Genomic DNA, 16593 nt, shown 5'->3' on the forward strand with positions numbered 1-16593 from the left:
ATATTGTAGATTTCCTCTATTGGCTTATGGTGACCCTGTAGATTTCCAGTGTATCACCTACCAGCCTTCAGTAGCCAGAAGTCTTGGATTAATTTGATAATGCAGTGCTTCCGAAGAACGCTGCCCCTAGCCCGCTACTGGTTCCAGGGAGAGAGACCTGGAGAGGTCTCTTGTTGCACAGCCCTGGTCCAGAGGCTGGTTGTAGTTTGGAGGTCTCCACTGGCTTGGGGACTTGTGGCTGGCTCTGTGTAGACAGGCTCTCACTGGGTGATTTGCCCCGAGAAGCTAGCCTAGATAGGCACTTCCCGCTGGAGGGGGGCTGGGCTGCTTGGGGAAGTCCCTGGCGCCCTGTGCTGGTCACTGAAGCAACCTGTGGGTGGGCTGGAGCTGGCAGTGGGGCGGGCTGGAGCTGGCTGTGGCAGGCCGGAGCTGGCTGGGCTTCTTCTGTGCAGAAGGGCTCTCACTGGGGGGCCTGTTCCGAGAGGCTGGTGGATCTGTCCCTGTGGGCGGAGCCCACCACCAGACTGCACAGAGCTGCCTGGGGGAGACGCTATCTGCCCTGTCCCACTCTAATAAGCCACTCGAATTCGGGCCTGCCACCCAGCTGAGCTTCGCTGGGTGGGGGAGACTCACCCCGTGGTTCTATTTTAGTCCGAGACTCTCAATGCCTCCCCTTCTTGGATCCTGGGTTCTGGGGCAACTGGAGATGCAGTCACCCTCTAGTCCGCCATCTTGGATTGCCCCGTGGAAAAAGCCTGCAGCTGGAGGGGGACGATGCTGCCTGGAGAGGTCTCTGGCTGCCCAGCCCTGGTCCCAGAAGCCGCTTGTGTATCGGATGTCTCCACTGGCTTGGGGACCCGTGGTTGGCTCTGCGTCAGGAGGCTCTCACTTTGCGGTCGGCCCCCGGGAAGCTAGCCTAGAGAGGCGCTTCCCACCGGAGGGGGCTGGGCTGCTTGGGGGAGTCCCTGGCGCCCTGTGCTGGTCTCTCCCAATGGTATTTTTTACAGAAGTAAAACTCATGTGGAATCTCAGTGAATCCCCAATAGTTACAAGCCTCATACTTCCTGATTTTAAAACATACTACAACAGTAATTTAAATAGCATGCATAATTACCAGCATAAAGATAGAGAGGCCACCAGGTATGGTGGCCCACTCCTGTAATCCTAGCTACTTAGGAAGCGAAGGCAGGAGGATCACAAGTTTGATGCCAGCCCCAGCAACTTAGAGAGACCCAGTCTCAAAAATAAAAAGACTGGGGATATAGCTAGTGGTAAAGCATTCCTGGGTTCAGTCCCTAGTACCCATCCCCCGTCCCACAAAGCAAAACAAAATTGTGAAACAGACTAGAGAGCCTAGAAATAAACCTGTGCATAGATGGGCCAAATGATTTTCCACAAACGTCGCAAGATGACACAGTGGGGAAGGATAGTCTCTTCAATAAAGGGTGCTGGGAAAACTGAATATTTACATGCAAGAGAATGAAGTTGAGTCTGACTTTATACCACATAAGAAATTAACTGGAAAAATGGATTAAAAACTAAAATTTAAAGCCTTAAATTATTAAACTCCTAGAAGAAAAGAAACACAGGGAAACTTTAGGACATAAGATTTAGCAGTGATTTCTTGGATATGACTCCAAAACTAGAGGCTGTAACATTAAAAATAGTTAAAAGGGACTGTACCAAACTTAATATCCTCTGCTCATCAAAGGAAACAATCAGCAGAGTACAACGTAGAATAATTGTAAATCATGTCTGATAAGGTGCTAATATCCAGACTGTATAAGAAACTCAGCACCACATAAAAATAAAGGTCCATCAATGACTAAATATATGTATATATATTTTTAAATATATATTATATATATATGCATTTAAAAAAAAAAAAAACTTCTATACAACTCAACAACAGAAAACCTTGGTTAAGAAATGGGCAAAGGATTTGAGTAGACATTTCTCCAAAGATGTATTTAACCCATAAGCACATGAAAAGATACTCAGCATCATCAATCCTTAGGTAATTGTACATAAAAACTGAATGAGATATCTGGAACCCAACAGGATGGCCACTCCCAAGAGAAGACAACAGAGGTTGGTGAGGATACAGAGAAGTTGGAACCCTTGCTATTGGTGGGAATGTAAAAAGGTACAGCCATTTTGGAAAGCAGTATGGCAGTTCTTCAAAAAATTAAAAATAGAATTACTGTATGATCCAGCAATCCCACTTCTGACTCTCTGGAAGAATTCAAAGGAGGGTCTTGAAGAGATATTTGTGCCCCCACATTCATGACAACATCATTCATAATAGCCAAGAGTAGAAGCAACCCAAAAGTCCATTGACATGGTTAAAGATAACATGATATATACATGTGATGGAATATTATGTAGCTTTAAAAAAGAAGAAACTCTTGTCATGTACTATAACATGAATAAACCTCAAGGACATTTAGCTAAGTGAAATAAGTCAGTCACATAAGGACAAATACTGTAGGATTCTACTCATTTGGAGTATCTTAAGTAATCAAAAGCATAGAAGCAGAAAATAGAAAGGTCTGGTAGAAGGAATAATTAGTGCTTAGTGGGTCCAGAGTTTATGTGTTGCAAGATGAAAAAACCTAAGAGATTTGTTGCACAACAGTGTGAATATACTTAGCATGACTGAACTGTATACTTAAAAACTGCTAAGATGGTACATTTGGGTTTTTACCAGTTTAAAAAAATGTTTCATTGCCAATGTTATATTCAATTACCAATTTTACTTATTGTCTATGATGTCCCAGACACTTTCATTCATTATTCTTCCAGTGACTCAGTATATTAGGAACTCATTTATACATTTTGGAAATAAGAAAATGAAGACTTTGAAAGGTTTAAAAACTAATTTCTGCTAGATCCTCCACATAGTATAATACAAATATGGTTACCTAATTGAATGAGTTGCCCAGTACTTGGATATAAATAGTAAATCAAAGTAAAAAGGTAGATCCATAGTTAGAAGTACAGGAGAGATAAGACTACAGTGATGAATATTTGAGAATAAAGATAGCAAGGTTGCTAAGTAGAGTGTGGACCATCATTTTTTAGAGTTGGGTCTAGTTCCAGAACCCCTGGAAATGTTGGACCTGTTAGATTTGTTGAAAATGCAAGTAGTCCAATCAAATATAATACTCATTAAGGGACAAGAAATCCAATTTGAAAGTTTTTATGAAGACATGCACTGCCTAATCTGTGAATTGAAAGTGTCTTTTAAAAATTTGCTTCCCTTCATATTCCTAGGTGATAGTGAATATGTGAGTAGAAAACTGAGAGCATTTCAAATAATGCTAATGAAGTTAAATGATTGCAATCTACCATATTGTGAGGAAAAGTTGTTAGCTGTGAAAGATGAGGACAGAATTAAAATATTACCATGACTGGCATTTGATTTGAAAACTGCAAAGATAAGCTTAGGTTCCTCTTTATGAAAACTATCCTCACAACCCAATGGAATATCTTTTGAAAGGTTCTGTAGTTACCATGGATACTCCTTAGCTTTGATAAAGTAAGTTGTAATCCACATTCAATCATCTGAAGCGAAGAAGCCAAGAAACCCTCCAACTGAAGTCAAAGTAGCTTCATCTCTAAATTCATGCTGGTTTGGCAGATGGGAAGGAAGTAGCCTAAAGATTAGGTTTTGGGTTAATTATCTCTGCTTAAAAGCAAAATATTTAGGATGCACATTGCTTGGATTTAATCCTATCATCTACTTTTTATCTACAACTTTTTCTGTTTACAAATAAGGGGAAATTCTTGGGTTTTGACATACGAATTTAGATGGTGAGACCTTTCTGAAGGTTGACGAAACCTAAGCAGTATACAGAATTTCTGAAAGCCACAGAGACAGTATTGAAGGCTTGGTCCCCATGGTAACATATTTGCATTTGGCCCAGAAGTGGCTGCTATCTGCTTAGCTTTTTTAATTGCTATATATTGACAGCCGTTTTCATGACTATTTATAAAATGTCGGATAAATGAGCATGTGTACAGGGGAGTGCACACCATATCTTTAGGCTTGATTAGACACTTCAGATGACAAAGAGCTCTGCATGAAGAGTTACTGAGGTGTTTTTGGCATTTCCTAATGTGTCTGTCATATAGTGGAAACAAAAAGCCTTTCAAATGATTTAAATATTTTTGTCAATTCTCTTTTAAAACAGGTGACAAAAGAGCTAAAACAGTATGACAACAAAATTATAGAATGCAAATTTGAGAACAACAGCTGGGTCTTCATGAGACAGAGAACAGACAAAAGTTTTCCTAATGCCTACAACACTGCCATGGGTGAGTATGACAACCTACCAGTAGTTATTACATTAAAAAAAAAAAAAAAAAGCTAAGTTGTTAGAACCCAGATTGTGCTGTATGTGCCATTCTATTTAATGGTACATAGAGTCATTTGGACCTCACACTTGTTGACCAGAACAGTGCCATGTCTGGCGCCCTATTTGGCTTCTGTCAGCTTTAGGTTTTCCTCTCTAAACTAGGGGGCTTATGCCATGTGCCCAGAAGAGAAGTGTAAAGGGCAGGATACTGGGCTATGTACAAGTTGAATTTATTGAACAACAAAAACAAAAGCCATGATAATTTCAGATCTATTCAAAACTATAAAACCCATTGTTTGCCAGATGGTAAAAGACAAAATTAGCAGGGGAAAATGTAATTTCCAGCTCCTAAAATAGCTTTACAAACAATGGAGAACAAAGTAAATGACAACCATTTTAAAAAACACAAAATCTGCTATGCTATCCTTCAGAGTATTCCTTGGGTACAATCTGAGTGCTTTGGGGATTCAGAATAATTAAGCTTTTTCATGAGGAACAACACAAATTAATTGAAGTTTATAGGGTACACTTATTACTAGTAGCAGTTGCCCTAGATCACATTTTCACTGGAGTTGAAAAAGGTAAAAAATAAGATTAAAGGTTAATAAAGTTGTGTACTTTTCAGCAGGCTTAGTCAATGATATGATAAGCTTGAGAAAACACAGAAATTACCAGTTTAGGTTTTGCAGTTTAAAAGTTATTATTGTATATTTAAGGGCTCCTGTTGGATGTAGCATCCATGTTTGGATGAGTCAAAAGTAGCAATGATTAAGCCAGTGTTTTTTTTTATTTTTTCCCAAAACCAAGTAAGCAAATAAAATGAAAATGGTTGGTACTGAATTTTGATCATTCAAGAAAAGATGCTTTATTTATTAGACAATTATCTTACTTAAAAGAAGTTATTAAAATAAAGTAATGTGGTCTGCCATAGGCATGGTAAGTAATGCTGTGCTACATGTTTCAGAGTGAACATCCTGAGGGAACACTTTTTCTCTAGATGTTTTAGTCAAATATGGACTATAGTTCAGTGTACTGTGCTAGAAAACCATGGTGAAGACATGTTGATAACCTAAATATCTAAAGCTTTGATTTAAAATTAATATTCCGGTAAAGAATCACCCCTAGGAAAGCAGTTATTTGGAGGGTGGGCAGAGGGAGGAGATTAATCGGAAGCATGTCATCTATTTGGTAAAATGGCAGTGTTTAAACCTTTCTCACAAGCCTGTGGTGAGTCAGCCTCCCTAATTAACCCTCACGTGAGTTTCTTGTCTCCCTTTGTCCACAGCTGTGTGCAATAGTATCTCAAACCCTGTCACCAAGGAGATGCTGTTTGAGTTCATTGACAGATGTGCTGCAGCTTCTCAAGGGCAGAAGAGAAAGCATCACCTGGATCCTGACACTGAGCTCATGCCACCACCACCTCCCAGAAGGCCACGCCCTTCAACCTAAGACCTACCTTCCTCTAACTTCAGGCTCAAGAGGAAGGATGAGTGAGGAAAAAAAAAATGCTGTTGCCCCATTTTTGTAGCCAGAAAAATTCAGAAACAAGTGTGGTTTGATGTTGATACACATTTGAATTAAAAAAAAAAAAAAAAAAAAAGAAAAGAAAAAGAGAGGTATTGTAGCCATCCTGTATATTATTTGATGCATTTGTTTTCTCAGTGCTACAGTACCTAATGGACTTAAATATTTAATTTATATCTGGTAATATCAGCCTTACCTTGTGTAATCTGAAGATTGAAATATCCAAAGGTTTAAATGAGATTGAAATCAATGAAAAAGAGGCTTTGTTTATATATGAATAATCTTTACCTTTAATTTATAAAGTTAGCAATCTGGAACTGTGAGCACATAAAACTGCGTTTTTAGAAGCTGGGTTTCAACTATGGTAAATTTTCCTCTTAAAAATTTGGGCAATAGCATTAAAAGTTCTTGCTGTCATTTATCATGATTCCCTACATTTCTGAAATTCCTGTATTCAAAAACAGAGGACAGAGTTGTTAGGTATTGTGTATTAAACAACTTAGTCTGGTTTATATAATTTTAAGAAGTCCGTTTTGGAAATGTAAAAGTAAAAAAGTAAAGCTCCATTTTTGTGACTTGCATTGCTTCTTTAACAAGTCTTTGAGTATTTTCATCTGTTTCTGTTATTTGGAGTACAATATCAGATATCCAGTGTGTCCATTCTGGCAGTGGTTTTGAATTACTTTATGGAACTTAGATGTACACCACCTGGTCTTTTATATGTTGTTCTCCTGGGAGACTTTCCTGTTTTTAAATGCCAGGGCTGCTTTACCTCAGTGGTATCAGCACATTATAAATTACATTAAAACACACAACTCACTGTGATCTATGGGAGTGATATCAAATACAGATGATGTTGTGTTAATTCCCCAAAACAAAATGGTCAAGGAAATGCCAGCTGACTCCTTTGATTAGAAGGTAATGTCAATGTAATGGAATGCTGTCACTAGAAAATGCTCTCCCACTGCTAGACAAATGCAGAGACAAAGTAGAGACATGTATGGAAACTAAACATCAAGGAAATTAAGACATTTACTGTCAAAGCCAAAACTGTATCTATATTCTATTCTAGGTATGTTGTTTCAGTGATACATCTGAATTCCAAAAATGTTTGCTGAGAGATAATGGGTTTAAAGGGCAGCTAATTGGTCATCTGCCTTTGTTGAGAAACTACGTTCTGATTGGTTTGTGAAGGAACTCTGAGAATTAGCTGATTAGAGGCTAATGTATTTATTTTTAGAGGTACAGGTTTTAAATATGTGTATTTAAAACAAATTTTCATGATCTGAATTTTATATATATATATATATGCATATACATATAAGTATATGCAACAGTGTATATTCTTCTACTGATACAGCCAGACATGAAAACCCAACTGAGTTACCTAGCAGGCTGAATATGTGACAGGATTTCTATATGACATAGCACAGATTAACCAAAAATGTATTTATATGCACCTGAGTTTTAATGTTTTTAAACAGTTTTCTCCTGCAGTGCTTTTATATGTGAAATTCTAGAGTCATGCTTGGGCTTTTTCCTTTATTGTTCCCAAGTTACATAATGAGTAGTGAACTTATCCATAATGCCATTTTAATGTTTTTTTTTTTTTTTTTTTTTTCTTCCCCCCTAGAGTGTTTTTGTATGTTTGGGCGCTAAAGGGATTCAGATACCTGAATGCCACAGTGACTATTGAAAAGGAGGAAATTCTCAAGATTCCATGTGTCTTTTACAAAGTGGATCTAAAAAAATGCCTATGCAACTCCAAGTAGTCTGATGCCTGCTTCCCCGGGATTAGCAATTCTTCACGTGGTATGTTGCTTGCTTCTGAGCCAGTACAAAGGCAGAGCCCTTTTGCAGATATAAAAGCAAGCTTTTGCCAATGATCTTTAATAGCGTTAAAATGTTTATGGTAATCGCAACCTTTTAAATGAGTCATGTGAAAAGAGCATCTCATTTTTAATACACCCAGATATTTTTTCCATGCCCTTGTACATTTTAGCAGGACTTAATTTTCTTAACTTTTCCTTTCAATTACAGTGAACTATAATAGTTGGCCTTACAAGTAGATTCCATTTAGCCCCCAAATACGCTACTATCTACTGTATCATAACAAGTCATTTAGACAGTCAGGCGTAGGAGGGGAACCTAGAGGCAGAACTTGAGACATCATGAAGGAAACCCTTACCTTCTTGGGTCACTTCACAACAGCTATTTTTAAAGACTGAACTTTTAGATAAGGATAAGAAAACTTTGCTTTCCTGAGTTATCACATGTAAAAGCTTTTGCTTTTTGTTTGGAAAAGATGTGGATGACTCTACTGCCTGGATGGTTACATTTGCTTTCCGTGAAATGCCCAGAAACGTCAGAACATTCCTTCTCTAATTGTGTGTCAGTGCGTATTGTAATAAAACTACTGATTTAAAATAAGAGTGCTTACTTTGTTTTCCTTGGTGTTGCTTTTGTGTCTCTTCTGTTGTTGGTATCTGATCCTGCTCCTTTCAGCCACACCCAATGTGATGTATCTAGTTTCGTTGTACTCTAGAGATTGACATAAAGTCTTTGAAATATCTTGTTTTTGTTCCCGATAAACTGATTTTTGTTTTCCATATGAAACAAACTTGATTGACATGGGATTTTCTTTTTGAAAACTAGGAGAGTAGGGGGAGGCACATCTTTATATGATGTTTATATTTTCTGTTTATCTACCTCATCTTAGCAGGTTATTCTTGAGTATTCTATTAATTTTTTTAATGTATTTAATTCTTTTAGAATACTCAGCAATAAATAACACAAAGTGATGAAGTAGCAAACTACCAGATTTTGTGTTGACTATGCATTTTTGTATGGAATTTGTCGTCCTTAAATGTTTAAATGATACCACCATTTTGAATTATGCTTATAGTTCTTCCTGGCTCAAGAAAAGTCAACAACCTAATACTCCCACATGAAAAAAACTTATGTAGTGAAGAAATCCCTGGGTTAGACCCAGAAACAAATCCAGACTCTGCCTCTTACTGATTCTTGATTTTTCTCTTTCCCCCACTTTTTTCCATTTGTGAAATGGCAAGATTGAGCCAGATGATAAAAAGAACCCTTCCAGGTCCAACCATGATTATTGTGTAAAAGCCAGTACTTTGTAAATCTCCTGTCTTAGCAATTATAGCTGTATTACCTTGACTAAATTTTCACCAAGAGCCAAGACTGTCCTAAACGTGGCCACTCTGTGCAGATAGGTTACTCTTACTGACTTTTCATGTGAAGAACCTGAGATTTAAGTTGTGAACTGAGACCCAATAAGGTCTTTCTACTCCAATGGCTAAAATTTTGCACAGTAGTCTCCTAAATGCTTCTTTCCTTAAAGTCCCTAGGTGAATGACCCCTTCCTCCAGGGGTTTCAAATTATTTAAATGGTTTCTTTGGTGCTGACAGAGTGATAGGCTTTACACACCTCTCTCCAACAGGACATAAAGTTGAGAGCAGGTAAGTAAATATATTTTAGGACCTTATTTAACTATTAACAATATTTAAATGTGAGTGACTAAGCCACCATGAAGGGAAGTTTAATATTCTCATTAAGATGCTAAATTCCAGAGCTGTAATTAGGAAGCAATAAGTGATTAAATTACATCCTGGGCCAAAATTTTCTTGATTGTGGTATAGTTAGCTTTTTAGCTCTGACACTTGGCAGGTCATCAGCAGCCTTGGTTGACCTGGATGTTCCTGTCCCCTCACCTGACTGTTAACACCTGACCACTGCATGATACAAGAAGGTGGTAGAGGGGACTCCAAGCAGGGGCCACCTAGTCTCAGATTTCATATTCCAAGACATCAGAGAATGGATCTGAGGTTGCCAACTATTTTTCCATCAAAGGCATTTCAAAAACAATTTCATTGTCATCATTTAATAAAATAAGAGGAAATTTAACACCCAAAATGAAAGTAGGACTTGTTTTACAAAAAAGCAGAGGTTTTATATAGAACAAAGTTTATGATTGATTCACTGCATTGTCCTTTGCTTCTGTATTTCACCCCAGGCTGTTGAAATCTTTTTCATGGACTAAAGCTGGGAATCACACAGTACAAAACCATGGTTGTACAGGTGGAATTCTAGGCAGGAACTCCTCATTATGGAAGGGGTCGTGGAAACTCAAAGCAGCAGCAGTTCTTGGTTCCATAACCAAAGGTCATTTCCATAACCAGAGTTGCCAGAATAGACTGCTTCACAGTAGCTGATCATAGGAGTTGATTCTGTTGTGACATAGGTGACAACTGGAGTTACCTGAATATTTTAAAATACCTGAAAAGAGTGAAACTTAGTTGTTCGAGGCTCAGACAGAGCATAACGAAACAACACAGAAAAACAGAATTTGACCTTGACAAATCAGACCAACAGAGTGCCACCAATTTTCACAACCTTGAAGCAAAACACAGCAGCACATAACTATAATCTCAGCTACTCAGGAGGCTGAGGCAGGAGGATCCCAAGTTTGAGACCAGCCTGGGCAATTTACTGAGACCCTGTCTCATGTCTCAAAATTTTAAAAATAAGACTAAAGAAGGGCTGGGCAGGTAGGTCAGTGGTGGAGCACCACTGGATTTAGTCTCCACTACTGCAAAAAACAAAACAACTCATTTTGTCCACAATCTATTTTCCTTAGTGCCATGCCCAACCTGGGTTTGCTCTCAGGCCTGCCCTGCAATGCAGTGACACTGCTCTTTATTTCCAGAATCCCATGCTCTCTGAGCCCAAGAACCCTCACACATGGTGGCAGTGCTACTTCTGTGGGTAACCCCCAAATTCTTCATCTCAGGATCAAGGGAGCCTTCCCCTTACAGAGAGTCTGCTGAATGACCCATTTATACTCTTCTCCTTTGGTCTCCAGTCAAGACAAGGGGCCCTGGACGTAGCACAGAGCCTCATCTCTGTGACCCATGGCAGAGTTTGGCACTAGTGAGCACTTGGTAGGAAATGGGGCATATCCATTCAAATGCCCTTTTGTGCTGTTGTCCCCCTCATGTTAGCCATTCATAAACTTTATTTTATTTATTTATTTATTTTGGTCACTCTAGTCTTTTCACAACAGAAGCACTGATAACATCTCATTTCTTAAGAATTTCTTCAGAGGCCACCTCTGACACATCTTATATTTAATCCTGATCAGAAGTGTCTTGTCTGTTCTTGCCTTTTGCATTGAAAATGAGTGCTTTTGAGGGAAACTTCTCAGCAGGAAGGATCTTAAGAAAGTGCCTGGTCTCCTTGCTGTGACGCACTCTGAGGGAGGTGTGAGAGGAGTGTGTTTAACCATGTCTTACTTTTCAGTGCAGTTTCATTGAACTTGCATTACCTTAAACTGGAAGGCTTGTTCTCCCAACCTACCTGTTCCCGCCCATTTTCTGATGTTTTCAAAGAAATCCTTTGGTAACTGCTGAGGCTTTTCAGATTGTTTGAAAAATAAATTCCAGCCTATGATCCTTAGTTTGAATCGGTGCTTCTAGCCTTGTTTTTTCAAGTGGGAAGGACAAGTGAAAGATCCTGTTTTTGTTGGCTACTATTGAATGCTCTCTTCTGGGATCTAAAGGAATAAGAAACTTTACAGTTTCTGTAGGAGTTCTTCCCTTCTGAAGGCTGTCAGGGGAGCATCGTGTAGTTTTGATCTTCAGTATAAGCAGTGTGTTCTGTTACACACAAAAGATGAGGGCTGTAGAGACCCCCATTGAATAACACCACAACCAAAACACGTCTAAAAGTTTGTTGAAAATATGTGAAGGAGAAGTGGAACACTGGGGACAACCGGTGCAACTGGAGTGCTGCACACAGTGAGAGAGAATCTCGGCCTTGACGGGTGGGTGGGATGAACCGGGCAGGGAGGTGCAGACAAGGGAGTGCAGGGAAGCAGTTGACGGAAGGGTTTGTCCAAAGCTGTGTGAGGAGTGATTGGAAATAGAACTGTAATCACTCCATCTTAACCGCCACACCAACCACCCATCCTGGGCCTCTTGATCTCTTTGGCAATGCCCCGTTTCTCTGTCAACATCCCTTGAAGGAGTTGATTGCATGTGTTCACCCCACATTCCTTTCCTCTGAGCCTCTTGAACCCACAGCCACAGGCTCTCATCTCCATCAGTGCCCTCTCCGGGGCCAGATCCACCCTCATAACCAACCTGTCAGTGGTACTTCACACAGCTTGTGTGTGTGTGTGTCCTAATGCGAAACTTCACAGACAAAAGCAAACAATAAACTTCCATTTCCACAGAGTCTGCAATGCTCCATCCATGACAGTTCTGTTTATCTGCACACCACTGGCTCATGCACATCTGCACAAGATTGTTTTAAAACCTGGAAGATTCTCCCACACCCCGCACCCTTGGCACACACACCTTGTTGGACCCTGCTTGCACTTGACCTCCAGACCACTGTGCTCTCCTGGTTCTTTCCTCCTCCCTCCAGCTTCTCTCTCTCAGTCTCCCTTGCTGAGCACTCTCCACCTTCCCACCTCTACTCAGTGCCCAGGCTTGACCCACCAACCTCCATGCACACTCCATGTGAACTCTCCTCATCTCTGAACATGAGCACCACCCAGACACGAGCCATTTCCAAGTTCATTTCCAGCCCCATCTCACTCTTGAATGCTAAACTTGAACATCCAACTGACAGCTTGACATCTTCCCTTGGATGTCTAATAGTCACCTCATACTGAATGCACTCAAAACTGAGCCCTCCTCTTATAGACTTCCTTTCTTCCCACAATCTTCTTAAATCTCAGTTAATGGCAGTTGCATTTTTCATTTGCTTCTGATTCATCTTTGACGCTTTTCTTTCTCTCACACTTCACGTCCAATCCATCAGCCAATGTTGTTACCACTACCTTCAAAATGAACTTGACAACTCTTCACTCTCTACAGGACTTCTCATCTCATCTCTTGCCTAGACTAGCACAATATCCCCTTAACTGCTACCCCAGTTTCCATTCTTGCATCCCTCTCCCCGTCGATTCTCAAGCATCCTGTCAGTGTAATATTTTTTAGAACATGTCACTCCACTACTCAAAAGCCCTCCAATGCATTCCACCATAGTTAGAATAAAGTCCTAACTGCATACCACAGTCCACACAGTCCTACATCGCCTGGCTTCAGCCTCCTCTCTGATATCATCTGCCATCCTCGTTCAATATGCTCAGCCACACTGGCTCCTTTGCTGTTTCTCCAATTTGACAAGCAAGCTCTCCCCTCTCTGGAATGCTCTTACCCCAGTTCTGCAAAGCTCATTCCTCCCTTTATTTAAACCTCTAGATAAATTCTCCTTCACAAGGAACTTCCTGACCCTTCTGCCTAAAACACCAATTCCATTTGCTCTTGATCCTTTTACCCTGCTTCCTTTTTCTACAAGCATGTCTGATTTGGCATGTATGTTTACTTGTCTGCCCTTGTACCTCTCCTTTCTAGAATGTAAGTTCCATGTGAAAATTGAGAATTTTATTCCATCCATTGCTGTATTTCCATCACCTGGGCCAGTCTGGCACAAAGTATAGGCATTCAGTAAATATTTCTTGAAATCTCCAGCATAAAGTAGGGTTATGTGGATAGGCAGGGGGCAGATTAAGGGATTGGCTAAATGTGATTAATTATAAGGAGTACTGAAAGCTTTTAAACAAAGAAATTGGCTATGTGAGAGTAGTCTGGTAATTGAGAAACAGAAGGAAGAAAAACAGGTGAAGACCTGTATGGAGGTGATGGAATAATACAGGGGAAAGTCAAAAGCTGGGTATAGGGTGACATCAACAGAAATAGAAGAGACAGGTGATGGGCCTTCAGGAGGGAGAATCATCAAGATCCAACAGTCATTTGAGAAGCCAAGATGACTGTGGAGGGTTTGAGCCAAGGTGGAGCAAGGGCATGTTGGTAGAAGCAGGAGGGAGAGAAAGAGTTGGTTTGGGGCTGGAAGCCTGAGGGTTTCTGATGAGTGCTATGTGCTGTTTGGGAGTCAGATGGGCTGCCTGACATAGGCATATTGCTAGCAAGACCTTAAATTTGCCTACAAGACAGTGATGCTAACAGCAGTGAATAGAGGAGATGAAGTAAAAAGAGGGTCAGGGACCCCCACATCCATGGATGGATGAGAAAAATCAACCAACCAAGAAAGTAAGGCATCAAGAAGTAAGGAAAGAAAAGTCAAGAAGCAAGAAGAGGTTCAAGAAATGCAGAAGTACTTTTTGTTTTGTTTTTTAATTTAAGCCTGGCCTTGCTGTGTTGCCCAGGCCAACCTCTAACTCCTGGCCTCTTGCAATTCTCCCGCCTCTGCCTCCCGAGTTGCTGGAATTTCATGCACCATGGCACAGACTCAAGAAAGATTTTCTACAAGAGGCAGAAAAGCATCGTGGCCACTCCATTAAAGTCTGGGACAGCCAAGGACAGAGAAAAGGGCCTTGAATTTGGCTTGTAGGTGACAAGAAATGGGAATGAATGAAGTCAAGAGAAAATAGGAAGAAATTGAGGTGGTGGGGCTTGGCATTTAGTCAGTATCAACAGGTGATTAGCAGGTGTTCCCATAGGTAGTGGCTGCTGGGGGCACATGAGCTTTGTGATGTCAGGGGCCGTCCAGAGCATCCCAGTCTTAGTTTCAAGACACCAATGCATTGTCCCTAGGGCATTATAGGTGTTGACCCTCTAAGAACACCCAGGTTGCCAGATGAGGCCTGGACTGTAGCTGCCAGCCATGGATGCCTCTGGCTCCTGAGAGAGTACTCTGGGGTCCCTGCAGGTGAAAGCACCATGATCAGCTCAAGTGCATTTGGCTGCCTTTTTGGTGTTCCACCACAGAGACTGGTGAGACCAGCCACAGGGAAAGGCTAGCCACAGAGTGTGATGCAGCCACCTCATGCACAAGGCCTGTAGAGCAGCTGAGAGCACAGCCAGGGTGGCTGGCGAAAGGAGGTGTCTGGGGGTCTGGTGAGGGTTCTTGCAGGTGGTGCTGAGTTTTTGTCCTCACATGTGATGGTCCATTTTGAAGGTACTGGAAAATTGATTTTCTTAATGTTTTTATTGGTGTGTTACAATTATGTATGATAGTGGGATTTGTGGTGGTATATTTATATATGTATATAACATAATTCGATCAATTTCATTCCCCAGTACCTTCCCTTTCCCTCCCTTCCTCTCTCACTGACCCCCCTTCCTTTACCCTACTGGTCTGGAAGACTGATTTAATAATTCTGGTGCATTCAACCCATTGGGGCCTCATCTTATTTATGAAGAATTGCTGTAAAAATCATCCCATTGGATTAGAAGTCTGTTTACAAGTCACAAGAAATGCCAGTGAGAAATTGCAAGAAATTTGTAGAAATGAAAAAAAGTTGATTCTTTAAATATAATTGAACCAATAACATTTTTGAAAAGTTGCAAAACATGGCTTTAATATTTTTATTCCAACCTGAGCAAAGTTTCTCATTGATAGTGACTCCTAAGGATTTGAAGAGTGTATCTTTAAAAAATTTGATCCGGATTTGAGGACAGCTGTTTGAAGCATTAGACCAGATATTAAAAAGTTATGTTCAGGGACGCAAGCTCAAGTTTCTCACTTAACATTTTGTAAAGGTCTTATTTCAAAGTTTCATAAGAGCCATATCTTCCGTGGGACTTTGTATTTTACTTTTTTGTATTACAACTATATGATATAAAGAAAATACAAAGAGCTTCTTCCCCAAGACCCATATAGATGCCCTAATTCTTTAGTTTGCCTGAGACCACTTTTCCAATATTATTTCTGTTTTCTGTCATGATATGGAAAAGAGTAGGGGACTTTGTCCTGATGGCTCAGGATCAGAGAAAAGCAAGGTGAAACAGCAGAAAATTGAAAGATGGCAAACTTTACCCCAGAATGGGCTAGAAATCAAATTAAGTCAGAAGGCAACAGCAGTCTGGGCAATAAGAAAGAGTAAAGGGACCAGATCCCAAGATCAGAGTACATAACTGACTCAAAAAAAAAAAAAAAAAAAAAAGGAGAAGGAGAAGAAGGAGGAGAAGGGGAAGGGGAAGGAAGAAAGAAGAAAAGGAGAGCAGGCAGTGGGGAATGTGCCTTGCCATTTTTTTATTCTTATGCTTGACTTGCCTTTGCTGCCCCAGTCTAGGGATCAGGACTTTTTGGTTCCAAATCAAAAACAAACAAACAAGCAAGAAGCCCAACTCATCTACTCTAGGTGACTGAATATAGAATATAGAATGTAGACGTGGCTTCAAGAATGACTTGATCAAGGAGCTCCCATCTCTCAACTCCTACTGGCTTTCTTCGCAGTCTTCCTGTACTGTTCTTAGGATGGGAAAGAAGTAACAAGCAGGAGGCTGCCTGAATGGAATAGGTTTGGGGAGAAGGGTGCTACTTTTTAGACCCTCATCACCTCCTGGGATCTTCTCAGAGAAAAGAAAATTGAGAGACTACTTTAAGCTGGATCCTTACAACCATCTGGTCCCATTTTATAGGTGAGCAGGGAGAGACTCGGGAACAGTAAGGGACTTTAACAAGGGCTCACAGCTGGTTCTGTGCCCTTCTAATTCCTGGTTCATTTGGCAGCATTCCCTGTGGAAATAAAAATGAAGATCTAAAAGAACAAAAAACAAAAAATGCCTTCAATTAGGCAAACAGATTGACCTTTGAGAAAGCCAATCTGTAGTCCACAGGGGAGTGCTCTTCAAATCCCTTGAAGGAGTTGAT

General features: G+C 40.4%; 1 protein-coding gene and 1 long non-coding RNA gene across 3 annotated transcripts in view; one reads left to right on the forward strand and one right to left on the reverse strand.

Annotated features, from left to right (window-relative positions):
• The window catches only part of RNGTT (RNA guanylyltransferase and 5'-phosphatase), a 344105-nt gene extending 335790 nt beyond the window's left edge, over positions 1-8315 (forward strand). Inside the window, exons 15-16 of one of the 2 annotated variants that reach the window (XM_079146976.1) lie at positions 4197-4320; positions 5647-8315. In XM_079146976.1, the coding sequence (XP_079003102.1) occupies positions 4197-4320; positions 5647-5810 (288 nt within the window). In that variant the 3' untranslated portion in view covers positions 5811-8315. Of the gene's footprint in view, positions 1-4196; positions 4327-5646 lie in introns of those variants that run through there. The other variant, XM_079146977.1, reaches the window with a different exon arrangement.
• Positions 7513-11713, reverse strand: LOC306665458. Its single transcript, XR_013765031.1, has 2 exons — positions 10986-11713; positions 7513-10921 (listed from the first exon to the last, which is right to left on the reverse strand). It is a non-coding gene; the product is annotated as an uncharacterized lncRNA (long non-coding RNA).
• Positions 11714-16593: the final 4880 nt, after the last annotated feature.

Source organism: Sciurus vulgaris, assembly GCF_902686455.1.
Source record: "Sciurus vulgaris genome assembly, chromosome: 7".
In the NCBI taxonomy this organism is placed as follows: domain Eukaryota; kingdom Metazoa; phylum Chordata; class Mammalia; order Rodentia; family Sciuridae; genus Sciurus; species Sciurus vulgaris.